General features: G+C 41.2%; 1 protein-coding gene across 13 annotated transcripts in view; it reads left to right on the plus strand.

Annotated features, from left to right (window-relative positions):
* CALD1 (caldesmon 1) overlaps positions 1 to 27,150 on the plus strand; it is a 188,924-nt gene that overhangs the window by 157,001 nt on the left and 4,773 nt on the right. For 9 of the 13 annotated variants that reach the window (XM_030308479.1, XM_030308478.1, XM_030308480.1 and 6 more), the window contains 8 exons: positions 2,742 to 2,884; positions 10,036 to 10,300; positions 12,809 to 12,949; positions 18,062 to 18,105; positions 18,210 to 18,291; positions 20,447 to 20,584; positions 21,104 to 21,199; positions 26,806 to 26,886. In XM_030308479.1, coding sequence (XP_030164339.1) covers positions 2,742 to 2,884; positions 10,036 to 10,300; positions 12,809 to 12,949; positions 18,062 to 18,105; positions 18,210 to 18,291; positions 20,447 to 20,584; positions 21,104 to 21,199; positions 26,806 to 26,886 — 990 coding nt within the window. The remainder of the gene's footprint in view (positions 1 to 2,741; positions 2,885 to 10,035; positions 10,301 to 12,808; positions 12,950 to 18,061; positions 18,106 to 18,209; positions 18,292 to 20,446; positions 20,585 to 21,103; positions 21,200 to 26,805; positions 26,887 to 27,150) is intronic. The other 4 variants (XM_030308481.1, XM_030308486.1, XM_032592453.1 and 1 more) reach the window with 2 other exon arrangements.

A 27,150-nucleotide genomic window follows, 5' to 3' on the forward strand; every position in this document is an offset into this window, starting at 1 on the left:
TGCAGAATCTGACTCGGTAGGTCTGGGATGGAGTCCAAGCATACTGGTAAGGTCTGTGTATGTCGTTCACAAACCAAACCCTCAGTAGCAAAGACATCCATGTGACAGACATTGGACCCAAAACAGGAATTGAGGCTTCTGAGTCTAACAAAAATGTGCTGGACCTTATTTGAAATACTATAACTTGGATGAATTCTTGTCAGTCTTCTGAAATCAAATAATGCAAAGCACCATTCTACAGAGGCTGACAGCTCAGTCTTCTTGCCTTGATCACTTGACCTTTTGAGTGTCTCTCTGGCACGAGGGCATGTCAGTTGAATTCTCACCTCCACCCACCTACACCTGTGTGTTATCCCTTTGGATATCCCCAATATCCAGAATTTCATCCAAATGTCACATTTGACCAGAGCCTTTCATATGCTAATATTATCTGAATGTGAAGCACATTAACTCTTCAGAGTACTCAGCTGCCTATGAACCCATCCCCAGATTTTCTTCACGGTTACCTTCTGACCTAGAAGATCAAATGCTTTTCCCTCAGAATCTCATGAGTTTAGGTTGAATCTGCAATTGCTCTTAAATTTAAAGGCACTATGGAATGAATTTACTTATTTATTTGTTTGTTTATTTATTTATTTCCCAGAAAGAGAAAATAATTTGCAATCCCAAATCATTATTTCACTGGGAATTTTCCTAAGAAAGTCTTCCAAAGAGAATATAAGCACACCACCCTCTATAACCTTTGCCAATAAAGGCAGAGCTTGCAAAAGAGGCAGGGGGAGGTATTTTTCTTCTCTTAGACATGTATTGTTTTACAAACCTATTTTATACACATTTTTGGTCAACAAATCAGGTAATGCATTTGGGGAGAATGGAATTATCTCTTGATTCCAAAATAAGAGAAATGAGTTAAAGGGGATTTTGCCTTGCACAGTGCTCCACAAACCATGAGATTTGACTCAGAGTGTGTTTCGTGGGTCCCCTGAAATGGGACACTCTTTAGCTCCCAAATTTGTATCCCCAGATACTTCTTAACCAGGATACAAACTTCAGTCCCTGGTATCTAGGGCAAAATCCAGCAATGGTAGCTCAAGATGAGAATAGGCATTGCCTATTCCTGCCTGTCAATGACATTGATTTCTTATTGGGTGAGAACAGCCACCAGAGAGCTGCAGTCAAGCTGCAGGACAGGTCAGAGCTTCCCTCTCTTCTCTGTAGCCTCTCACAACAAATCAGGAGCCAAGAGGGAAATGAGAGGGTGAAGGATCAGGAAGGAATCCTCTGATCCAACCTCTCTTATGTATATGGAGCCAACATCCCAGAGAAAATTAGGTGACTTAATTTTAGCTAGTCTGTTGATAGCACTGGAACAAAACTCATTTCCTGACTTCCGGACAGAGCTCTCAGAGAGAGTGGCAGAACAACAGCCTTCTTTTTCAGCATGTCCAAGGGATAGCCTAGGTATATCCCCCTTGGAGAAAGATTTAAGTCTTAACTAATTAGGGCAACATGGCAGTGAATAGTCTATCTGTGGTAATTTAATCATATAACATCCAAAGAAGGCAGTCAGGCAAAGGACTACGCAAGGCTCATCAGTAAACAGAAAAAAAAAAAAAAAGTGCTATGCTTAGTAAAACATGTACTTTAGAAATAAGTGTTCAGAGAGTATCTGAGGAATAGCTGGAAAGAGGTGAGTGATCAGGAGGCCATTCTGGACAGCACCTGAAGGCCTAAGTTCTTATGCCTATCCTTCCTCTGTTGCTTGCTCTAGAACGTTAGTGTTTTGTCATTGGTTGTCTTGAAAACAGCAATAATGAACCTCCCCTGTTTTCACACTCATCCTTTAAGAATGGATGAGCTGATACAAGTAATCTAAGCTCTCAGCAAGCTATGTAAATTCATTTTACTTTGAAGTAATGTGTCTCATTTACTATGAGGAACTTATAACACAAAACTCACAAAAAATTAAAGTGAACACCTGCTGTCCATGTAACACCTTCCTCTGTCTCTCCAACAATCACAAAACCACTTCTGGAGACTAAACTATTACCTGCAATGGAAGTCAAAGTAAACCCTGAAGTTTTTCCTATTCCATTTGAACTGTAGTGGTTTAGATGACTACAGACATGGCCCATGGGTCTCTGAGCCATCCCACTAAAGGTAGGGTAATTTGTCTTCTATCCTCGGGACCCTACTTACTCATTTTATTACAAGGGTGAGCTTCCTCAGCAATCTGCTAACATTGGCTTGGCAGATCTGGCTGACTTGGTAGGTTTCTTCTTTTTTCTTCTTCAACACATTTGTGTCTTTTTCAAAGGCGCACTCTTCATCCAAGAAAAAACCAGTTCAGCCAACCTAGACGTTCTCCCATCAATGCCACACTAATGATCACCCTTTTCAATGAGAACTACAAACAACTACTCTTACACAGCATTCCCAGAACATAATTGTTTCCAAACAGCAACACCTCCACTGCTCTTGAAAACAAAACCCTAGTGAAATCAGGGATGATCTTGACTTCCTTAAATTGTGGTCAAGGTCTTTGCGCAGAGGCTGGAGGACCATAGCTCACACTCTAAGAATTTCCTCTGACCCTAGCTGTACCATATCATTCTCCAGTGGTTTATTTTACTTCTGAGTTTTCTGGCTTCCTAGTAATTCTGGGTCTTATTTGGTGATACCCACCCAAACTAATACGGTTTTTATCACTGTGTTTCTTCCTGATATGTACTGTTGGTTAGATCAAAGATGAGAAGATTAAAAAGGACAAAGAGCCCAAAGAAGTGAAGAGTTTCTTGGATGGAAAGAAGGGATTTACAGAAGTGAAGTCACAGAATGGAGAATTCATGACCCACAAACTGAAACACACCGAGAACACTTTCAGGTAAGAAACAGAGACTACTTAACAATGACTGTGTTCACATGTGAAGAAAAAATAGTAGTCTCCCTATCCTGTGCCTCCAGACAGAAACGTGCTAAACAGACAACATATTTCTGTTGTGAAGTCATTGGCCATTGTCTTAGAGATACTCAGTCAGCAGGTCAGGCTATCAATCACTAACAGAAGACCAGTAGTCATTGCTCACACAAGGTTTAATCTGCTTTTCCCATTATTTAGCAGGACAGATCATGCTTAGTATCCATGTTTCTGTTCCCTCACTTAATATGCTATATAAGCTCAGCTTAGTAGAAAACATTATGACTGGGGCTAATGTCATTGGTTCTTTCTATGGCCCAGCCAGTTTCATAAGAGACCCTTGTCAGTACCATTTTAAAGAATGCTTTTTTTTTTTTTAAAGATTTTAAATAAATGTTGCTTAAAACTGAGATTGTCCTTTGGCGAAATACTTGGGAAATGTTAGGTTAAACTAAATTAATCAGATCTCTTTACCGCAGGACTCTGAGAGCGTTTGATGTTAATTTGTATTGGGAATCTCAAAGAGGGAGGCATAGGGCACAGGACTCATGTTCCATTTAATAACCTTTGGAAAACCCTCCTGCATAACCTCACTTTCCCCTTCTTCCCCCCCCCCCCATCATGTTGAATACCTGGACAATTGGTTTTAGGACAGACAGACAGGTATGTGCAGGTAAATCCTTACTTCTAGATACATCAAATACTGAGAGCTCCCTGCCAGTTTTGTAGATGGACTTATGTTATAGACATCTGCCATGGACACCTTGGCTACATGATTCTCTGTGCCCCACTCCTACACCTACACCCCCTCCAACTGCTTGTGCCAAATTCCTACCTCTATTAATGTCACTGGCTTCTGTTCCCAATGTTCTAGAAGAGTCTTGGGTCCCTGAAACATGGATTCCCCTGGGATTGTTCTTTGGCAGCAGTCTTACCTGTAGACCCTGTTTTTCTGAACACTTTAAATAAGAAAGTCCCCAAGCAAGTATTGTGTAGAAGCTGGACATATTCCTTACACCAAGGCCTTTGTAGCATTCAGAAGCGAGCAGAGCTGGTAGGGCTTTGCCCCTCTGAGCAGGCTAAAATGGGGGAATATAACTGCCCCAAATAACTTTTCCACATACAAATTTGAGCAGAAAGGTAGTCACTTTATCCAAGGGAGAGCCTACAGAAGAATATGTGTGCATAAACAGCCTAAGTAAACTGTGTAGGACTAGGATGTGTAGAACCTATAGATGTTACTTGAGATTGGCAAGAAAGTAGATTTCAGTAGAAAATTAGGAGTTTATTTAGAATTCATAGAAAATCTAGAATCAAGTTGACTCAGGCGAGTAAGCTGAGTCCAAAGCTTGCTGAAGCGCCAGTAGTTGAATATTTCAAAGCCCTATAGAAGAGTGTCAGGTTCGTGCAAAGTATCTCATGAATATTGTCTAACAATATTACTGTCTTATTATTTGATAGTTTAAAATCTGCTTTGTGGGCATGAGTATATTTTTTTAAAGAAAAGTAATGTTTTTTTAAAAATCTGTCAGCAGATAGAAGCTTGGTTAACAATTAGCAAACTTGCCAACCAGCTTTAGTCAGAGCTCAGATTAATAATTAACACGCCCATTGTGTGGAAATCCAGAGAGCTAGGAATTCAAAGAGAATAGGTGTAGTGTTGAGAATTCTTAAATGGGACTCTGGTCTTAAGTGTTCCATCTTTGGGCAGAAAACAATGACAGAAACAAGGTGCTACCGTATCATGCTTTTTTGTTCAGCTGCCAACATGGGTTCGTTTTAGTTTCAGTTCAAAGTTGATGCCAGTGGAAGCTTAGATGTCAGGTTTTGCTGTATCTACTTATGAAGTGAGGAGCTTTCTAAGGAAGGAAGCAGGAGCCTCTATTTAGATTAGCCGAGTGCCCACTAGCCTAACTGAAAACAAGCTATGTTCACGGGGAAAGGTTTGATGTACATCTAGACCTACATCTAAAGGAACCGTGGAGAGGGCGCCTGGGTGACTCAGTCGGTTAAGCGTCGGACTTCAGCTCAGATCATGATCTCGCTGTTTGTGAGTTCGAGCCCATGTTGGGCTCTGTGCTGACAGCTCAGAGCCTGGAGCCTACTTTGGATTCTGTGTCTCCCTCTCTCTGCCCTTCCCTGCTCGTGCTCTGTCTCTCTCTCTCTCTCTCTCAAAAATAAATAAACATTTAAAAAAAATTTTGGGGGGCGCCTGGGTGGCTCAGTCAGTTAAGCGTCCGACTTCAGCTCAGGTCACGATCTCACGGTCCGTGAGTTCGAGCCCCGCGTCGGGCTCTGGGCTGATGATGGCCCAGAGCCTGGAGCCTGCTTCCGATTCTGTGTCTCCCTCTCTCTCTGACCCTCCCCCGTTCATGCTCTGTCTCTCTCTGTCTCAAAAATAAATAAACGTTAAAAAAATTTAAAAAAAAAAGATTTTTTTTTTATATATATATAAAGGAACCAAGGAGAGAGGAGAGAACTTCTGGCAGAAATTTCCATGTTAGTGGCACCCTAGTGCTGAGGGCATGCTGGTACATCCAAGTAGAGGTGATATGGACAAAACTCTTGCTCCTGGTTCGAACATAGCTCATGTTTGATTTAATTACTGCCCCCTTTGATGTTCCTGTTTTCTTGACTAGATTGTTTTCTCTGAAACATGACATTAACAAAAAAATCTCAACTCAATGAGCAATGTATAGAAATAGATTACACCAAGGTTTTCTAGAAAGTTCGAAATGAGCATTTGTTTTGTTTTCTATTTTTAACTTGATAACTAAAGTTTTGTCTAATTATAGGAAAAAAGATCCTCGTTACGAAACATTCAGAAAATAGGGGCACCCAAGTGGCTCAGTCGGTTGAGCGTCCGACTTCGGCTCAGGTCATGATCTCACAGTTCGTGAGTTCAAGCCCCGCGTCAGCCTCTGTGCTAACAGCTCAGAGCCTAGAGCCTGCTTCAGATTCTATGTCTCCCTCTCTCTCTGCCCCACCCCCACTCATGCTCTGTCTCTCTCTGTCTTAAAAATAAATAAAACATTAAAAAAAAACTTAGGAACATTCAGAAAATAGAAGTACAAAAATAAGCACCAACCACCAGTAACATTTTTTCCAAATATTTTCTATGTCTATATAGTCAAAATAGACAAATATGTATAGTGTGTATATATAACTCTGTTTTTCCATTGATTCTTGCAATATACGTAACAGTTTATCGTAGCTACCTTTTCTGTACCAATGAATATGAGCTTACAATTAATAATGTTAGAGTATTCCACCAGACCAACGTGTCATGATTTATGGAACCAGTCCCTAATGATAGGCATTTTGATTGTCCAAAATGAAGACTGAGCGACACCTAGTGGAATCTGGAGAAGTTTTTAGAGGCTTGTGTTCTGTAGGTCCCAACTCCTGTGCACTAACTAACATGATGAACGCAGAGAGCAAACTCATTTCTGAAGATGGAAAGACCTGGAATTAACTCAGGGGGGAGATATTCTCTCTAAGTCACAGACCTGGGAACTTATAAGACCCTGAAAGAGCAACATCAGGTTTTTAAACTCTAACCTTTGTTTGAGTTCAAAATAAAAGAGTACATCTTTAACTCTCAAGAACCTAGAACAGTATTTTAAAACTTTTTAACCTAAACTCTTAGTCAGAAATAAATTTGACATCATGACCCAATACAAAGCTACGTATATTCTTAAAACCCAAACGAGCATGTCAAGAAATGGTGCTTTCCCTTGCTCTATGCAATACACTTTGATGTTTTTGGTTTTGTTGTGTATTAATTTGAATGCTGATTATAATCTACAATATTGATTTTCCATCCTGCCGCTTGCAAAGGTTGGAAAGGATAGAGTATACTCAGAACTACCTCAGGGTTCAAAAACAGGAGTTATACACATAAGATCAGTATTGGCAATTATGTAGTCTTGAACTCATTTTCTGCTTTATTCTTTTTCTCGCTCCATAGCTAGAAACACCGAGCCCTTCTCTACATGGAATAAATTATATCAGACGGTGGTAATTCATCTGTTCCTTAGACAAAGTGTTAGGGATGGGCTCCCTGTGTTCGGAGCTAGTTAAGCATGACCTCACTGCCTGTTAATGAGTACTTAAGTAGCTGGCAAGCTACGTCCTTGTCTCTTATGTAAGGACTCTCTGTAACTAGGCACACTTTTGAGCACAGCACTAAATTCTCCTAAATAAAGTGCTCGGAGGATCCAGCTTTTGTGAGTTTTGCATGAAACATGGTTCTCTGATGCAGTTCTTCTGTCACAACCAACATGTTTTGGAGACAATTATCAATGGCATAACTCTATTAGATAGCAAATTTATCAAAGGATCTCAGAGTCGGTAGGGGCTAATGATCTCTCTCCTTTTTACATGATTTGTGGGAAAACACTAGGAATACCAGTCCTGACGTGCATTTTATTGTTTTTAATGTTTATTTTTGAGAAAGAGGTAGGAGTGGGGGAGGGGCAGAGAGAGAGAGAGGGAGAGAGAGAATCCCAAGCAGGTTCCTCCCTGACAGCAGAGAGCCCAATGCAGGGCTCGAACTCAAGAACCGTGAGATCATGACCTGAGCTGAAGTCAGAGGCTTAACCAACTGAGCCACCCAGGCGCCCCCTGTAGTACAATTTTAACATAAGGACACTTGGAATAGTGTTGTCTCTGGTCTTTTTTTAATGTTTGTTTATTTATTTATTTATGTAGAGAGAGAGAGAGGGAGAGAGAGAGTGCAAGTGGGGGAGGGACAGAGAAAGAGGGGGACAGAGGATCAGAAGCAGGCTCTGAGCTGACAGCAGAGAATCCAATGTGGGGTTCGAACCCACAAACCGTAAGTTCATGACCGGAGCCTAAATCAGATGCTTAACCGACCGAGCCACCCAGGTGCCCCGTCTCTAGTCTTAACATGTTCCCAGTTATACAATGAAATCTCTGTGGTTCTCCTTAATCCCAAAAGAAAACTTCAACTGACTTTCAATTTTATTTCTAACTCACAAAAAACGTACCCATTTTCTTGTTGTTTTATATGCTGTGCCATCTGATGAAGCATTGCTTCCACTGGAGCATGGAAGGTAGTTAGGCCTAGACTGCAGAAATTCTAGAGACTTAAATCCCTCACAGACCCTCCGGTCTTCAGGGTAGGAGGTGAAAGGTAGAGGCCAGCACATTCAATTCAGTTGATTTTTTATTTTCTAACAAACCCTATTTAACACCTGATATAATTATAGTACAGTGGAAAAAAGAGTATACTTGGGAGAGAAACACTAGAATCTGGTCATGGCCCTACCACTTGCTGCCGAAAATTGGGCAGACTGTTTTTCTGCCCTCACGTATCATTTCCTTACTTGTAAAGTGGGGTATTAACCTAACCTGCCAACTGCCTAGTTACTGTGGCTATTAAATGAGGTAATAAATATGAAAAGGGTCTACACAGCGTAAGTAACAACCCTAACGACACGATATCAGAACTAATTTAGTAATGTTAAGTCCTGATTAGGAATAGTCATGTCATGTTAGACCACACAAACCGACGCCGTAGGTAATGCAGTTGTTCAGAGCTTTCTTGGGGGCACCTGTGTCAGAATAGACCTACAAGCCTGTGGTTAGCTCTCAATCGAGAGGCAAAGGGGAATTCCATCTGCCAGAGATCAGCTGCTAGAGTTGAGTTCAAGACAAAGATAATAAAGCAGCTTTATTTCAGTGGCTCCCCTAGTTCCAGCCATCTTTTCTTGTCTCCAGTCTAGATCCAGGATTCCAGACAGACCCAAATTAACCAGTTACTTATGGCAGAGGACTATTAGGGTCACACCTAGACTTTTAGAACTCAATCTAATAGCAATGTTTTGTGTTACATACCTCCCTTCCTAGTAACAACTAATTTTTATGATGATACATAAATCAACATTGATTTAATAGTTAATTTCATGGGATTCAAAGAATAGCCCACTGAGGTAAAGAGAACAAATGATATTTGCCCATTTTTTTCCATGTTGTATCACGCATCATTAAAAAAATTATTTTTTAACTGTGGTAAAACACGTAACATAAAATTTACTATCTTAACCATTTTTTAAATGTTTTTGTTTATTTTGAGAGATTGGGAGAGAGAGAGTGTGTGTGCAAGTAGGGGCGGGGCAGAGAGGAAGAGAGAGAAAATCCCAAGCAAGCAGGCCCGCACATCAGCACAGAGCCCGATGCCCAGCTTGAACTTACAAACTGTGACATCATGACCTGAGCAGAAATCAAGAGTCGATTAACTGACTGAGCCCCCCAGGCGCCCCACCATCCTAACCATTTAAGTGTACAAGTCAGTAGTGTTAAGCACACTCAACAGTGTTGTGAAACATCTCCAGAACTTTCTCATCTTGCAGACCTGAAACTCTATACCCACAAATAACTCCCCACCTCCCCTCCCCACAGCCACTGATAAGCACCAATCTACTTTCTGGTTCCCTGAATTGACAACTTTAGATAACTCAGAAGTGGAATTATGTAACATTTGTCTTTTGGGGACTGGTTTATTTCGTGTAGTATAATATCCTTAAGGTTCATCCATGTTGTCGCATAGGACAGGATTCCCTTTTTAAGGCTGAATAATAGTACACTGTATGTATGCACCGCTTTCTGTTTGTTTTTTCATTTGTTGATGGACATGTGGGTTGCTCCCCCTCTTGGCTGTTGTGAATAATACTGCTATGAACAAGGGTATGTGAGATCTTTTCAAGATCTTTTGGGTATATACTCAATGGGATTGTTGGACTATCTGGTAGTTTTACTGTTAAGTTTTTAAGGAACCTCCCTACTGTTTTCCGTAGTGGTTGCATTGTTTTGCCCATTTTCCATTTGCCATTTTCCCACCATCAGCGTCTGTTTGCCCCTTTGTACAACAGGACACCAAGGGTAAGTGGTAGAAAGGGATCAGATTCAGACCTTGAGACTTCAGGCGGACCCCAACCTACCCGTGGGGCGGGTGTGAACATCCACTGTCCAACGACTACCAGCGACCGGCAGTGGAGATTTCTTTTGGTCTGGGGTGCAAAGCCTGCAGACGACATCCCTCCCGGGAGGCTGCCCAACTGACATTTATCAAACTCCTTTGCGTTTCCGGACAGCCGCCCGGGAGCAGGAGCGAAGGTGAGCGAGGCCAAGGAGGCCGAAGGCACTTCGCAGGTGGAAGCCGGCAAGCGCCTGGAGGAGCTTCGCCGCCGCCGCGGGGAAACCGAGAGCGAGGAGTTCGAGAAGCTCAAACAGAAACAGCAGGAGGCAGCCCTGGAGCTGGAGGAGCTGAAGAAAAAGCGGGAAGAGCGAAGAAAGGTCCTAGAGGAGGAAGAGCAGAGGCGGAAGCAGGAGGAAGCAGAGAGAAAAGTCCGAGAGGAGGTAAGGAGGGCGCAGCTTACCCAAGCCCGCAGTCCGCGTCTGGCGACCCTTGTAGCCCGGGGAATAATGTTTTTGCTGGTGCAGTGCTGCTGCATGGACACTTACAAATACATTTTAAGAATAATAAACTCACCGTGCATTAGGCACAGTTCTAAACCCTTTACACATAGTAGTCTTTATCCAATTGTAAGAACTTTCTGACGTGAGTAGTCTTATTACCCCATTTTTCAGACGAGGAAACCGAGGCACAGAGCGGTTTTGTCATTTTCCCATGGTCCCATTTACCTTAACCCATTCCCCTCTACTGTCTCTCAATAAAGAACAGCAAGCAGAGGAGGATGAAAAGGTCTGCAGATTCGTTATAAGATCTGAGAGTCACATGATAGTTGTTTTCTGATATTGGCAGGGTTTTTATAGAGAAGATTTTTTTAAGTAGCTTTGCTTTTTTTTTTTTTAATGGAAGAATAAGGAGACGAAGTGGTCAGAAGCAGGGACAGTATCTGCTTTGTTCATTACTGTAAACCCAGGACCCAACACAGTGCCAGGCATAGAGCAGGAGCCCGGTAATTACGAACAGATGAATATGTTCCGTCTCTTAAGACAGAACTGAAAACAACAGATAAAGTTACAGAAGGCAAATTTTGAAAACTGAAAAAGTGCTTAACCAACTACAGCTTTACAAGGTGCATTCTTTCCTTTCATCCTGAGGTACATCATTATTCCCGTTTTATGGATAAACAAAAGGGAATCAAATTATTTGAGTGACTTGTGTGTTACTTGACTAAGAAATGGTGCAATCAGGATTGAGACCTCGATTGTCCAAATGAGCTTAGAGCTTTGCCCTCTAATCTTAGAAGATAGTGACCTTCCATCGATCCAACTATGCACAAAGACAGCAGATGGCTTTCTGACATGGATCCTTTGCAAAAATTCCCTAACCTGTGTGGAAAGTCTGGATAAATTATTCCAAGGTCTCTTCCAACTCCAGCTCTCAATGGGTCAGTTGCCTTTGGTTGGGAAGTAATTGGGATGATAGCTCTTTAGAATCAAGCACACCTGGGCTTATATTTTCTGCCACTTGCAAGCTGGGACCTTGGCAGAGTTCCTGGACTGTGCTAAAACTTCTTTGCCTTATCTGGGAAATAATGTCGTTACAGGATTGATGCCATGATCAAACAGATAATTGTGTTCGTGGTGCCTGCTAGTTATAATTATTGTTAACATTGTCATTATTTGTTATTTAGGGGAGCAGAGTGTCAACGAAGGCAGAAGGGAAACACTTGCTCTTAGAATTGGTTTGGACCTCGAAGATTATTTGGTCTAACCTCCTGCCAAACAGTGTCTTAGTCAGTGGAACCACAATCACAGATTGTGTGGCCTATGAACAACAGAGATTTGTTTCTCACAGTTCTGGAGGTTGGGGAGTTCAAGATCAAGGCGTCAACAATTCTGTGTCTTACCATTTCATAGACCATGGTCTTTCCACTGTGTCCTCATTTGGCAGAAAGGGGAAGAGAGCTCTCTGGGGCCTCTCTTAGTGCCATTCACGAAGACTTCATTCTCAGGATGTAAACACCTCCCAAAGGCCCCACCTCCTAAACCGTCACTCTGGGGGTTAGGACGTTAATGTATGAATGGCAGTGGAGGAGGGGGGGAACCTCAAACATTCAGCCCATAACACAGAGGATCCTTCTGCCACATCCTCTGACAGACGAACATCCAATCTCTGCTTGGGAAAAACTACAAAAAACTACACACATCTCTCAGTAAACCGTTCATAGAGGATGTGCAACTGGATCGGAGCTCTGAATGTTTTGCCTGAGAGAGGAGACAGGGGAGAGTATGGCAGACCAGGAATTAAGGCACAGAGAGGCTAGTAGGACACATAGGGTGAACATCTGTGACTGCTTTGGTACAGTGTCTATGTATTTCAGGTTTGTCAAACCATCTACAATAATCTACTCCGTGGAGGTGGAGACAACCATAAAATTATCTCTTGTACAGTTTGAACATAATACTCTAGATTTAACATAAACTTTGCCCACCAGCTGTCTCATCCGTCTTCACAACTCTCCTCAGAAGGAGGTGGAAGGGACATATATTTATCTTATATATACAGAAACAGAAGGTCAGTGGTAAATGCCCCGACAGGATGATAATGATAAGGACCAGCTTCACACTGATCCTAGGAATTTTACATGGGCTTTCTCATTTAGCCCTTGCTAAAGCTGTCATTATCCCCATCTTACAGATGAAAAACTGAGGCATTGAACAGATGAGTAACGCGGCCAAGGTCACACAGTTGGGAAGTGGCCGCGCCAGAGTGTCAGGCAGGTGGACTCACGGGCTCAGGCTTCATCTCCGGCGACCACCCTGGAGGAGGGGGTGGCATGCAGTCCAGAAGCCCACTCTTTCCCCTGCGGCACCAGTGCTCCTTCCCCTACAGCCCTCTTTCCTTCTGGCTGGAAGCTGATAGCGATGTCCGTGTTATTTGTTCTCCTGTCTCAGGAAGAGAAGAGGAGGCTAAGGGAAGAGATTGAAAAGCGGAGGGCAGAAGCTGCTGAGAAGCGTCAGAAGATGCCAGAAGACAGCTTATCAGATGACAAGAAGCCATTCAAATGTTTCGCCCCCAAAGGTTCATCTCTCAAGGTATTTTTTTTCTCCCAGAAAGATTTCTCATCACACCTCTGTCATAATGTGATGGAAACCTGACCTCAGCCCCTTACTTGGCTCTTCATCATGTGGAGCCTCTGCTTCACTGACCTTTCTGCTCCTTCTTTCAGCCTTTTCACAGCTTACCATTGTTGGCAACGTGAGGGAAGGAGAGAAGTGAGGTGGAGAAATTGGTATCTGTTGTTTCTTAGATGCTTTGGTGTGTGTTAAAGTGACATTGAGCGATTATCTCTAGATTTCACTGACCTGTGCCCTCCGGAGGCCTCATTGCTGTGAGCAATTGAAAATGGAAACGTTTAAAGTTCACCAAGTGGGCAACCGTATTATAAAGGCTGCTTTTCATTTTTAATTTCTCATTGTTAAAAATAGGGCAGCTGGAAGGGGTACTGGTCAAATTTGAAAGCCGTTATCACAGGAGGAAATGAAGTGTGCCTTGGATAGGGTCTTTGCCAGGATGAGTCTGGTCCCATCGCTGCCTTCAAGGAGCACAGCTCCCACTTGCCAGAATTGGGAGAAAAGAGAACAAGCAGAAGGGAGCCCAGTCAAGGACATGGTGGAAGGGTTGACATGCAGAGCAAAGAGAACAGAAACAAGAAAGTGCTATCTATTACTTACACTCAATCTGCCATTATTTTCAAATATATGTCTTTTGTTTTGAGAGTTAACATGTACTGAGCACCTGGCACAGTGAAGATAGTCATTTGTTGAATGAAAAAATGAATGAATGAATCTTCAGAGATTGGAACTTTTAACGCTTTCGCTTCACCTTCATTTTCCATCAACGTAGCAAGGCTACAAAGCATTGACGATGGGCAAAACCAGGAGAGACTCATAGCCAGCCTCCAGCTGGTTAAGTATGTGCATGTGTGTGTCTATAATTGTGTGTGTGAGGTCACCTCATGTGGCCCACTAAAATGTCCAAAAGCCAGTTACTTACATTTTATACCTACTACCTGTTTCACAGGAAAATCAGCATGTTTGATCCCTAAGGAACTTCACCGAGTCCTTTTGATCATCTGGGCCCCAGTCATACCCTGCCACTTCCCTAATGAACTCCGTGTACTCAAACCCTCTGTTCTCAGGATCTGCTTCAGGGGGGAATCCAAACTAAGCCACTGGGGGATTTTATTGTTTAATAGTTGCTATTTATAATGTACCCGATGCATGCTAGGTACTAGGAGGGAGAGAAGTACAAAGCAAGGTCGCTGCCCCTGTGGCATTAACACAGTCGACTGCTCTGGGGAATCCAAGGATTACCGGGTAACTAAATGCAGACTACCGGCACAGTGAGATCTTAGAACTGAGCAAAGTCAGTAGAGGGAAGCTTTGTGGAGTAGAGGAGCTTTATTCATGCACACTGAGATTTGGATTTCAGGGGTGCCTGGGTGGCTCAATGGGTTAAGTGTCTGACTCTTGATTTCGGCTCAGGTCATGATCTCACCGTTTGTGAGTTTGAGCTCTGCGTTGACAGCCTGGAGCCTGCTTGGGATTCTGTCTCCCTCTCTCTCTGCCCCTCCTCTGCTTGCTCTCTCTCTCTCTCTCTCTCAAAAATAAATAAAAAGAAATTTGAATGTCATAAGATTTTCCTATGTCATAAAATATTCTTCTTTTGGATTTTAAAACCATTTAACAATATAAAACTCATTCTTAGCTTGAGTGCCATGTGAAAACCATGGCCTGCATAAGACCCGTGGGCACATGGGCCGTAGTTTGCAGATCCCCACTATAGAGGAAAGAACAGAAAGGCAAAACAAAACACGCATACACACACACGCACACACACACACACACACACAAAATCCACTCAGTTCAGGCTATCTCCATGCAATGACCAGAGTTTGTTGTGTTCCAAGTTCCAAGTCTGGGTCCTTGTGTTCCTGCTTCATCAATAATCAGAGATCCTTCTATCTTCCTTGAAATCTCACCCAAGCTAAACTTTCCTTGAACAATCTTGGTGACATGAAGAAAGTAGAGGAACATCTATACTTCTAATTTCTATTCTTCCTATTTGCAGGAGAAACTACAGTCCATCCTCCTTCTTCAAATATCTCCTCTTGACTAAATTCTTCAACTTACTTAATTTCTCTGGTCTTTTCCTCAACCAGACTCCTGGCTTCCCATTTCATAGTCTCCCAGGAGGCCATTCATCTGCCCCCTCTGCTGGAGAAGCATGTGTGAGCAATCAAAGTATTTATGTTAAAAAGAAACAAAACATTTTAAAATTTCTATATAACAGAGACACGCTTTCAGGAACAGACAATCTATTGCTTTTCTCCATAGTATGTGCCTTGAAGAATTTGCTGTGGCTCTGGTTTTAGAGCTCAATTTCATATGCTACCATTGAATTCCTACCATTGTTGCTACTCTTGGCCCTGCGACTTTTGTAAGTGGTTGTAAGTTAACATTGTAGCATGCCAATGCAAGGGAAAACATTTGCTATCTGACCTCAAAATATTATCAACTCATGTATTTTGTCAAGTTCTCATGACTCCTTCTATTCCTTTGTCTGGGAAACTGAACCTGGTTTCGCACAGTTAAATTTTGTTAGCAGTGAATTATTTTTCTTACATAATCCATGCACAGAACAAATTTTAAGTAAATTAAATATAAAATTGGGTTTTTATTGTTGTTGTTTCCATATTTTGGTGGTGAAAGGGGTGTAGAGGAAGGAGAGAGCCAATTTTAGAAAATGAATAGCATGCTTTTCTCCCGAGTTTCATCAGGACAACACTGCCACCTCTCGGTCTTCAGAAGAACCAACTCCTGTCGTTAAACTGCAGAAATTTGTGTAGTGTAAATCCAGTACACATTGTTACATTGTCTAGATTAACCAAGTTAAGGAATTTTCCAATAGGAATGCACCCATAAGTGCATGGTTAGCCCTGACAAAATGTGATAATGAAGTCAAGCTGTATTAAATACCGTAGATACAAAAGGAGATGTTGGCGTCCGAGAATCTCTGTAATTTGAATTAATGGGATAGCCAAGGTCAAAAGCTCATCCCGGAGTCGGAAGGATGCTAGAAGTGCTACAAAGAGCAAGTCTCACCTTTGCTTCCCCTTACTCATGACTCTGGCCTTCACTATGTGTTTCATTCCTCCATCCCCCCTCCTCTGTGTGTGTTCCCCAAATCTTTGTGCATGGGTTTGCTCCGCAACAAATGTCCTATCCCCTGTACCTCATGCACCCTCACTTCTATAAACTCACTGATAAAACTGTGTCAACTGTAAACTAAAAATCTCAGCTCCGAATCAAACCTACTGAATATCTTCTTCACCAACCCCAGAAACTCACTTCTCCTATGGCCCCAGCATTTTCTTCTTATCTTTACTTGGTACCTATCACTTGAATGTTCAGTATTTCATTCATATGTTCTGTTAGTCTTCCCTACTGACTGTGTTCTCCTTAAAGAAAGGGATACTGTCTCATACATTGTCGAGTGTTCAATTTTATCCAGTGGGTACTCAGTATATAATTTATTGCTTAGTTACTTAGCTGGCAGGCTGGTAGGGTTAAAGATGGTTAAATGGATGGATGGATAGATGGATGGATGGGTGAGTGGATGGATGAATGGATGGATGAATGATGGATGGATAGAGGATGGATGGATGGGTGGATGGATGGATGGATAGAGGATGGATGGATGGGTGGACAGATGGATGGATGGATGGATAATATTAAAAGTGCCAGTGCATTGCATGGTTTCAATGTATTTCTCCAGGGGTGCACTTCTAAGTTTATATTAAAATCAGGAAAATAAGATTTAAGACACTTCGCATCCCACAAACTCAGGGCTACTGATAGCACTTTTTTTGCAACAAGTTTTATTTTTAATGAGTTTGCTTTTATCATTATAAGAAATCATTGGAAATGATGAGATTCCCCCCCACCACTAACCTCTATAAAAATGTTATTCAACTGATATTAGAAGTGAAGCATGTTTTCCAAAAAGCCTAAAGGAGTTTATTAATAGTCCATAAGTCCCAGGACAGTCCAGGCCAGAAGGAGCCACTAACATCTCAGAAGACTCTAAGGCACACTCAACCACACCAGTCTAGGGTAACTGAAGTCTAGCAGATTCCTTGGCTGTCCTGAACAGGACAGAAAATGGACTCCTTCAGCACATGTGTGCTTTGGCATAGGCAGTCATATACAAAGGTTTTACCATGTGCTGACTTTGATAGGTGGTAAAGGACAGAGGATATTGCTACCCTGGAGTTGGGTATCATAAGGAGTCAACAGATAATTGCTGACTTACATAGAACATCTGATTTGATGATATAGTTTCGGTAAACCAAAATGTTTGACTTAGTGGCTTTAGTTTTAGCAAAAAGGAATTTCCTAGCTTTAAAGAGAAAAAGGAATTTGTTAAAGACCACCAAACTTACCATTTCATCAGTTTTTCCAGGCTTATTTCCATAATTCCCACTTGGGCTAACAGGGTTTCATGAGAGGCCTCAGCCCTGGGGAGCCGTGCCCCAGTCTCAATCCAGCCCCTTCCCCATCTTCTATATTCAAGACAAATTAGGCTCAGCAGTAGGCTGGACAGCTGTCAAGTTAAGAAACCAGGCTAAGCAGTAAGTGAATAGTTCGGAGTTCCTAGTTACCTTTCTTATTCGATCCTATTACACACGTAATATGTGTTAAAACATGGTGGGAGAATTTTGCTCATCAAATAACATGGTATATCTGTACGTATAAATACATCCTAAAGGGTAACAGCAAGTGCTTTTGAAAGAAAAAAAAGTTTTTGTCTTGAAACGTAATTACTTTGCCACTAATTTACATTTTTTCAGAGGCTTTGTTATTCCATTTCTGTCTGGTCTTTAATTTACCTCCAGAACTTTGTATTTCTCCACACTTTCTCTATCATCTGCCCAGTCCTATGTTTGTCCCCTCCAAATCTCACCTCAAATACGTCCTAAGTACTTTACCATGGAGCAGAGTTGCTGGGCACAGAATCCTGTTACCCCTGCACACTCTCTGAAGCTTTTACTCGCCCAGTGGCATGGGCCGAGAAAGATCGTTTATAAGCTGCAAATATTAACTAGGGTTTGTTTGTTTGTTTGTTTGTTTTTCAATTCCTAGATAGAAGAGCGAGCAGAATTCTTGAATAAGTCTGTGCAGAAAAGGTAAATGTGATTGATTGTTCAATGAGAATCATCAGCTGTTCTATATGTAAGGGAAGATTCTCTCTCGTATTTTTATGCATGTGTGTGTGTGTTTATTCACTTAGCAGTGGTGTCAAATCGACTCACCAAGCAGCAGTTGTGTCTAAGATTGACAGCAGACTGGAGCAGTATACCAGCGCAATTGAGGTGAGAGACTGTCTCAGTGCCACGGTCATGGGCAGACAGAAATAGATTCTGCTGATAGATGACTGTAGAAGCTTAGGACGGTAATCACAGCCAATAACCACATTACTATGTTAGAATATTAGTGGTGCTCTATTGTACTTTGAACTAGCTATACAGAAGAACAGTAATAGAGATAAATCGTAAATAAATTGTTGTTTTCTACTTTCAGCCAGAGTATTCTTTAGTGAAGCTGTTACTCTTTTAATGAATGGGCTTATTGGTATTGAACTATATTACTTGTATGTTCATAAGTATATCTTCAAGATCCTTAGTTACTTACAAAATGTGTTCCCATATGTAATTTCAACAGTTACAACTTGGGTTCATCTTTTTTTTTTTAATCTATCAAAACTTTTATTATCAAATAAAAGTAGTACTATAAGTTAATATAAAGGTGATAGCCAGACCAAGTTTCATCATCATCAATTTAAAAATGATTGTTTTGTGCTCTTAAGACCATAGTTTTATGCTTCTTTCTGTTTCAACTTTTTTCCACACCCCGCCCCCAAAGGGGGTTCTACACTATTTGGAAATAAAGTATATTTCCAAGTACCAAAGCACTTGGTATAGTGCCATTGATCAAGATGTGTTTTCTCTCTTTTTGTAGTTTTAGTCAATGGTTTTACCCTTCAGATGTGTATCACAACCTATAAAGTAATTTATAAATTACAAACAGTTTGGTTTGATTTTTCTCCTGTCCTTTGTACTGCAGAGTGGAGATCCCTGTAAAATTGTTCACAAACAAATGATAAGAGGGAATAAGAAAGAGAGAGGTCTGGATGATTTGTCAAATGAATAATCAAGTCCTAACACTCAAGAGGTGATTTTTCACAAGATTGAATGTCCAGTGAAATATAAGACAAATTGCAGATTGTTATTTTCTGTGGCTGAATTGATCAGAGCTCTAATAGGATTAAGGAAGCCAGGACTGGGGCCTCAGAGTTTACACAGTCCGGGGAGATACTTTTATGTGCAGGCCACTGATGGTACCCCCTTGCTACCATCCGTGTGTGGCCAACCACCCACACAAGCCACAGGCCACAAAGCAGGACCACCAGAGAAACTGCACGATTCTGGGTATGCCCATCACTACGGCTGGAAACGTATCTTGAATGCACACCTTTCATTTTCTTCATCTGTTTTCTCCTCCTTTCAATATGTTCTCCACACAGAGGTCTCTCAAGTTTTTAGTTTTTTAACATGCCCTGTCTTCAGCCCTTTGTGTATGTCATTCCCTCTACATGGAATGGCATTTGCTCCTTCTTCTCACCTAGCCACTTCCAAGCCTTGTGTCAGATCTCCATTTTAATGTCACTTCTTCAGAGCAGCCTTCTTTGGTTCCCTAAACTAAGTATTATTCCCCTAACACATGCTCTCTGGGCATGCTTTATGGCACCACATTCCTTCGCATACCACTTTTCACAATGTGAAATAAATACTTGTGTAACTAGTTACCGTCTCTCTCCCCTATTAAAGTGTTAAGTCCACTGTAGCTTACAGCGCAGACTGTCTTGAGTGGCACAATATCCCCAGAGCCTAGCACAGTGCCCTGCTCACATAAAGCACTTCAAAAGAATCTGTTGAAGAAATGAAGTGAAATATCCCCTTCACAACTAGTGGTGTCCCAGTAAAAGGCATAGTTTCTTTTTTTTTTTTTTAAGTTTATTTATTTCTTTTTGAGAGAGAAGAAGAGAGAGAGAGCAAGCAGGGGAGGGGCAGGCGGGAGGGGGAGGGAATCCCAAGCAGGCTTCACATTGTCAGCGCAGAGCCCAACTTGGGCCTCGAACCCACGAGCCATGAGATCGTGATCTGAGCCGAAATCAAGAGTTGGATGCTTAACCGACTGAGCCACCCAGGTGCCCCAAGCATAATTTCATTTTTTAAAGATCCTCTGATGTATATATTATGGTTTATTTGAGGTCTATATGTCATCAGAATGTAGTTTTACGACAGAATTATTGTAACAGAATTAACAACAGAATTTGGGGGGGAAGGTGATATTTTTAAATATCACAGTGAATTTTTTCAATGTTAACGTTGAGGAAGACAAGCTCGCTGTAATTTTATGAGAACAGACTTATCAGCACCAACCCTAAAAATAGTTCACACGTTTCAGGGAACAAAAACCGCAAAACCTATGAAGCCAGCAGCCTCAGATCTCCCTGTTCCTGCTGAGGGTGTACGCAATATCAAGAGCATGTGGGAGAAAGGGAATGTGTTTTCATCCCCCACTGTATCAGGCACACCAAACAAGGTAAGTATAGGATTTTGGTCTTTTAATTTTGGAAGTTGGATTTTTTTCCTTTTTCCCTTGTTTGTTTTTGTTTGTTTCTGTCTGTCTGTCTCTCTCTCTCTCTCTCTCTCTCTCTTTTTTTTTTAAGGAATCACACTAGTTAATAATAAAAGCAGTGAAGACGATATAATTCTTTCAGAGGCAATGTGTTCATGAGGCTAGACTCTGTACTATGCTCTCTGGCCACAGTATTCTAAATGAAGAGCTTGAAATTAATCCTCAGCCCCTGGAAATAGGGAGGGGGGTGAGGTGCGGAGGAAAGAAAACCAGATAACATAGTCTTTAAATAGCAAGTTTAAGGTTTCTTTTACTCAAAATACTAAATCTAAAGATCAATCATTGATCTGTGTTATGTGATGGTTATGTGAAGTAACACTTCATAGTCTTTTGAGGTTACTTTTAAGGGGTTTTTTTTCCAAGTAAAGTTTTTTTTTTTTTCTCTCTCTCCCTCTCTGTCATGTTGGATTATTAACTTTGTAGGAGACTGCTGGCTTGAAGGTGGGGGTTTCCAGCCGCATCAATGAATGGCTAACTAAAACCCCAGATGGAAATAAGTCACCCGCTCCCAAACCTTCGGTAAGCAGCTTTGGGTTTTTCTGAAGTTTTTTGATCTCTTAGTTTTTAGCAGCAAAAGAAAACAGGCCGTGGGCCTATTTGCCTGGGAAAGACAGTGCTCCAGTTCACTAGCAAAAAGGAGGGGCTCAGATTTACAGAGGATGGTCCACCCTAATTACCCAGAGGGTAAAATGGAGCCATAATCGCCTCTGCACCCTGAGAAGAGCAGTTAAGCCCGAGCTGGAGGCAGTTCACATTTACATTCTTAACTGGTCTGTTTGTTTAGCTTCCATTCTATAAATCACAGCTAGGAATTTGGAAGTGAAAATGTCAAATTATCTTGGCCACTTCGCTGTGGAGAGCCCTCCTAGACTTATTCCCAAAAGAATGTGTATGTTGGCTATTTTGAACCCATATTTTCTAATTTGCCTAATTTCTGTAACTTAACACAAAAATATAGTAATTGGGTAGTTGTTGAAATAATTGCTGTAATTTTATTGTCAACACCTCCAACGGAAAGCCATTAGAAAGAAAAAAAAACAGTAGAACTGGAAACTATAAAAACTGGTTATGAATGTTATTTTTGGAAATCTAACATTTTCTTATTAAGCATGGCTATCTTACTATAAAAATGTTCTTTTAAATTTGTCATTGAATGTCTGATAATTGCTTTCCATTTATCATTATAATCAAAAACCTTACTAAGCTCCCTACCAAATATTAGTGGGTTTTCTCTGTTAGATTGCTTTTATGCCTTTGTTGGTGCCCAAGGGAGCAGAGACTGCCTTGTCACAACCACTCTAAGCCAGAGGTAGAAGAAAAGCATTCTAAATCATGGTCTCTGCGTTGTTGACCATTTGATTTCATCCATTGGCTCCACGTTTAGTCTCCAAAGTCAGTAAAGTTTATCACTTTTCCAACTTAAAAAAGAAAAAATAGAAATATTTCCATGTCTTTCATGGATGCAACTCCCTATAGTCATCTAATTAGTATTCAGCCCAAGATTTTTTGCATTAGGACTCACAGGAGGTATAAAACTTAATGTAAACCCAAGTTACAATTGGAAAGTCTTTATATATTGGAAAAAACATCTCTTCCGCCTTCCCAGTAGATACAGGAAAGGGGGCCTATTATTGGAGACAGTTTAAGTGAGAGATCATACCCAAGAGGTATGTTCTCTTAAGTGTCTCAAATTTCCCCAGCACCCAAGGTGACATAAAGAGTAGAAATTACTTTTTGGGGGCGTCTGGGTGGCTCAGTTGGTTGAGCATCCAACTTCGGGTCAGGTCATGATCTCATGGTTCGTGGGTTGGAACCCCATGTCAGGCTCTGTGGTGACAGCTCAGAGCCTGGAGCCTACTTAGGATTCTGTGTCTTCCTCTCTCTCTGCTCCCCTCCCCTCACTCCTGTTCTTGTCTCTCTGTCTCTCAAAAATAAATAAACATAGGTGCGCCTGGGTGGCGCAGTCGGTTAAGCGTCCGACTTCAGCCAGGTCACGATCTCGCGGTCCGTGAGTTCGAGCCCCGCGTCGGGCTCTGGGCTGATGGCTCAGAGCCTGGAGCCTGTTTCCGATTCTGTGTCTCCCTCTCTCTCTGCCCCTCCCCCGTTCATGCTCTGTCTCTCTATGTCCCAAAAATAAATAAACGTTGAAAAAAATAAATAAATAAAAATAAATAAATAAACACTAAAAAAAAAAAAAAAAGAGTAGAAATTCCTTTTTTAAATGGTAATTTATATAATTTATATAAGTTATATAAGTTCCAGACTAGTGATTATTAGCCTTTCTGAATTGGGGATCTCTTTGAAAACCTAATGAGATCTAAGGACCCTGTCCCCACAAACCTGCATTTGATACAAATTCAGAAAGTTCATGGACCCACTGAAGATCTCACAAGCAAGGATAAAGAGAGAAGGTGTATGTTTTCTTCTTTGATGAGTATGGCATGTTGCTAGAGGAGATGGTCACTTTTTCACATTTACAGTATTTGCAATCTATTTCATTTCTATATCCTATTATACTCCTGTATTCAGCCCAGGACTTGACCCATACTCTTTTAGCAGTACCTTACCTGATAAATCTATCATCATCTGTGTCATCCTAATGGGAGGGTTAAGAGATTTAACTTAGTTATTATTACAACAGATATAATAACTGTGTCAAGGTTTCCACCAAAAAAGCCCATTTTCTGGCGGGACCAAAAGGTATTACAGGGAAATTACAAAATCATTGCCTGCCTTACCTACGATTTAGTAAGCAATTTGCTAGACCATCTCCTAGAGGATGGAGAGGAAAAGGAAAGAAGAATGTGGCAATTAGTATAGCTCGTGGTGACCGCTTTTTTCCTATGTCCCATTGGATTTTGTAGACTAGTGTGGCTTCCTGAATGAAGGTCACATCGGAAGAAAACACATGTAAGTGATGTTATAAATAAAAGCCAGTTTGAGTATGCTTGATAAGCAATTTAAGCTTTGTGCACATCCCTGGCGTAGTAGACACAGTGCTATGCCAAAATCTGAATAAGCAACAAGGCAGTCTCTGGGGAACGACATGACTTGGAGCCCAGCAAGGCAGGAAAGTAAGTCAGCGACACTATGGATCCAGGAGAGATGAAATTTCTGAAATGCGGAAAGTGCTGGAAGGATCCAGCAGATGCATAAAACTTGTCAGGAAAAGGTTAAGTCCAGGAAAGCAGCTTAGAAAGACAGATCAAGCAAGGATCTGATCCAGGCCTTGTCCAGGTGGTCTCATACTGGTGGCCTGCAGCTAAGATCTGTGTAGTTTGGGGCCGTCGTGTTTTATTCCCCTTTTTAAAATTGTAATTTGAACACGTTTCAGGTGTAGAGGCAGGCAATCTTGAATTTGTCGATTCTCTGTTGTTGTTGTTGTTATCGTCGTCGTCGTCGTTGTTGTTGTCGTTGTTCTGCACCAGGCCTCTGCAGGCATTTGTATTTCCAGCCTGGTCCTTCATGGCAGGCATCTGAGTTTGACACCCTTGGGACTGTGGTCAGCCTGACCCTGAACCCAGGATGTCAGAAGATTACCTAAGACAACAGCAAATAGGAGACCTTTGAAGGGGCCTTCTGATTTGCGATCAGAAGTGGTTTCTCTTCAGCCCCTTGTTTATGTTCCCCAGTATTCATGGGTGGAGGGGACAGCCTGGCTTTGTTTTGACAGATGTGTGGCATGTGGACAGTAAGGAAAAATCAGAGGGAAATTCTTTCACCAAAGCAGTCCTCATCCAGGGAAACCTCAAGAAGGAAGGGAGTAATCCAAGGATTAGTGTCTTGCTCAAGAATTCCCCAAAGGGAAACACCACTGGCTATGTAATAATATTCATATATGCTAAAAATTAAAAGTGTTCAAAATAGCTCATCAAATCAATATTACTTAGGGTCCCTGAAATTTAACTTATTCAAAATCAAACATTGATTTATACCTGATTCTTTACTGGGACATCTACTGCTGTTTGTGGGTAGAATTCCCAGGATTTCGGGGTAACTTTGTAAACGGAATCCAGTTCTGAGTATGTCTGTTTTATCTGGTTTGACTGTTCTTTGTGTCTAAACTACATGTTATGTATAGCAATTTAAGTGCTAATTTGTCTTTCTTTTTGTTTAAAAAAAAAAGAAAACAACAATGTGTCTTTCTCAGCTGAATTCTCTTCTTCATTCTCTGATCTCTGGTTGATTGGAAACCTGCTTCTCCTGCTTCATTTCTCCCTCTTCTTCCGGAGTGGGTCTTTCTCTAAAATGTAGTCTGGTCAGGTAATTTCATTTATATTTCCCTTTTGATTTAAAATGCCAACTTACCACTTGGATGTTAATATTTTCTTAAAATGGACTCTTTAAACTCTTTAAGTGCTCTCAAAAGATTCATAGGCAGGATTTAAGGGAAATACACTTCACCGTCTTCTGTAGAAGAACATTCATGTGAAAGAATAACAATTGTTTTATATGAATCAAATAAATAAAGTAATAACAGCCCCTTTCCAGAGCTTCCATTAGTATGTTCCTAATTATAGTTTCCCAAATTTTCAGTCGTCCAGACAATTTGGCAGCTCCTAGCTACATTGGCAAAGGTAGTGGAATTCTTCAAAAACAATCTGATTTGTTGCTTACTGGTTCCAAGTTAAATAGGTATAACTCTCTCCTAGAATATCAGGAATCCCAGCCACAACGGAAATCCAGAAACTCAGTAAGATTAAGGTAAATCTGAAATGCTTCACATGGTACCATTTAACCAGTGCATTTTTAGTGTCGGGATTTCAATAGTATCTGTCAAAAATATGTCCATTTAGACCAGTGTCTGTGGATAAATGCAATTGCTATTAGCTTTGCCTTCCTAATGAGAAAAGGGCTTGCCAAAATAAACATTACTATTTTGGTAAAACACATTTCTTTTCTCCAAACTACCTTTGCCAAGTACTAGCATAAGCAAATGCTGGAAGAAAAGTAAATGGAAACAGAAATTTGGACCCTTATCCAAACCAAATTAATTATGAGGTAGTAAATAACGAATCAAAGCTATGTAACTGTTATCAAGCGTATTTTAGTGTTTTCTTCCCAAGATTTCCACATGTTTTCACATATGTCATCAGCTCGATTTTCTCTTATGGGTACAATTTGTGGCAAATGTTTACTTTCATGGAGCTAGGTTCTACTGATACACTTCTGAATTACCCACCTACTCCTCAGGAAACACGAAATGACTGGAGTCTGAGGAAAGTGCAATTAGAAAAGCATTTTAGTTTGAGCTGCCCCGAAGCAGACCCTAAGATAGTGCGGGTAGTTTACTTGGGAGGTGAAGAAAACACTGTAGGAAGTGAGTCAGGGAAAAGCAGGTAACCAATAATGTTATTAAGCACATGGGCTATAAAAACTTAATCCCACTGGGGCAACCCAACATAAAACACATGCTTCAGAGTTACCCCTACATGAGGCATGAGTGAGCCTGAAAAATATTCTTGCACCAAGTCTCATCAGTGAGTGATTGAGGACTGCTCCTGGGGTTGTTAACTCTCTGAACTTCCAGCCTCCCTCCTGGGTGGGCGAAGTGGGCATCTGTAGCCAGAGAAGGTCCTCAGGCAAAGAAATGGAATATCGGCATCTAGAAGTTAGGCTGGAATGTACTAAAGTCCTAAGAGTTCAGGGATACAGGCAGAACGCTGAAAGAAAAGGTAATCTGCAAGAGGTGAAACGCTTACACAACCTCAAAAGAATTATTTAAAGCTAACGTATGTTCTGTTCACTTGTAAGAGCGTGAAAAGTTAAAAATAGGCTACATTTTTTTTTATATATATGAAATTTATTGACAAATAGGCTACATTATTTTAAATATGCTTTTATTCCAATTCTACTGACCCATTAACAGTAAGCCCTTGGTTGAGGATAGGAACTAAATGCTGGATAATTCTAGCCCATTCTCGTGTCATAACATAGATCAAGGTCTATGTAAAACCAGACTGTGGCTAATGATCCTTTTGATTCCATCCATTTCATATCACTAGGATAAAGTGTATTAAACAAGAACTTGATTCAAACAAATAACAGACGTGGTGACTTATTTAGACCTGGTCAGAAAATATAAATGACCACCCTACCAATTTTCTCTGCTTTTCCTTCATTAGGATTTGAGGCCAGGAGACGTATCTGGCAAGCGGAACCTCTGGGAAAAGCAATCTGTGGATAAGGTCACTTCTCCCACTAAGGTAATTTTCTGGGAAGATTTGTTTTTCATAGGTTCTTTTCCTGCTGTGTGCTGCAGTATGATGTCCCAGGGTCAAATGAGACATATCACAGATCCACAGAGCCTTGTCTGGGTAACAATCACCTTCTAAAAATTTATATATGGTACAGTGAAAGGCAAAGTTCACAGAGCCTTCAGAATTGTAGGCTTGTCAGTCATCCAACATAAATAGTCCAAACTCATAGGGTAGTTCCCAGCAAGACATTCTAGAAATGCCACAGTGTTA

The sequence above is a fragment of the Lynx canadensis genome, chromosome A2 (genome assembly GCF_007474595.2).
Source record: "Lynx canadensis isolate LIC74 chromosome A2, mLynCan4.pri.v2, whole genome shotgun sequence".
Taxonomy (NCBI): domain Eukaryota; kingdom Metazoa; phylum Chordata; class Mammalia; order Carnivora; family Felidae; genus Lynx; species Lynx canadensis.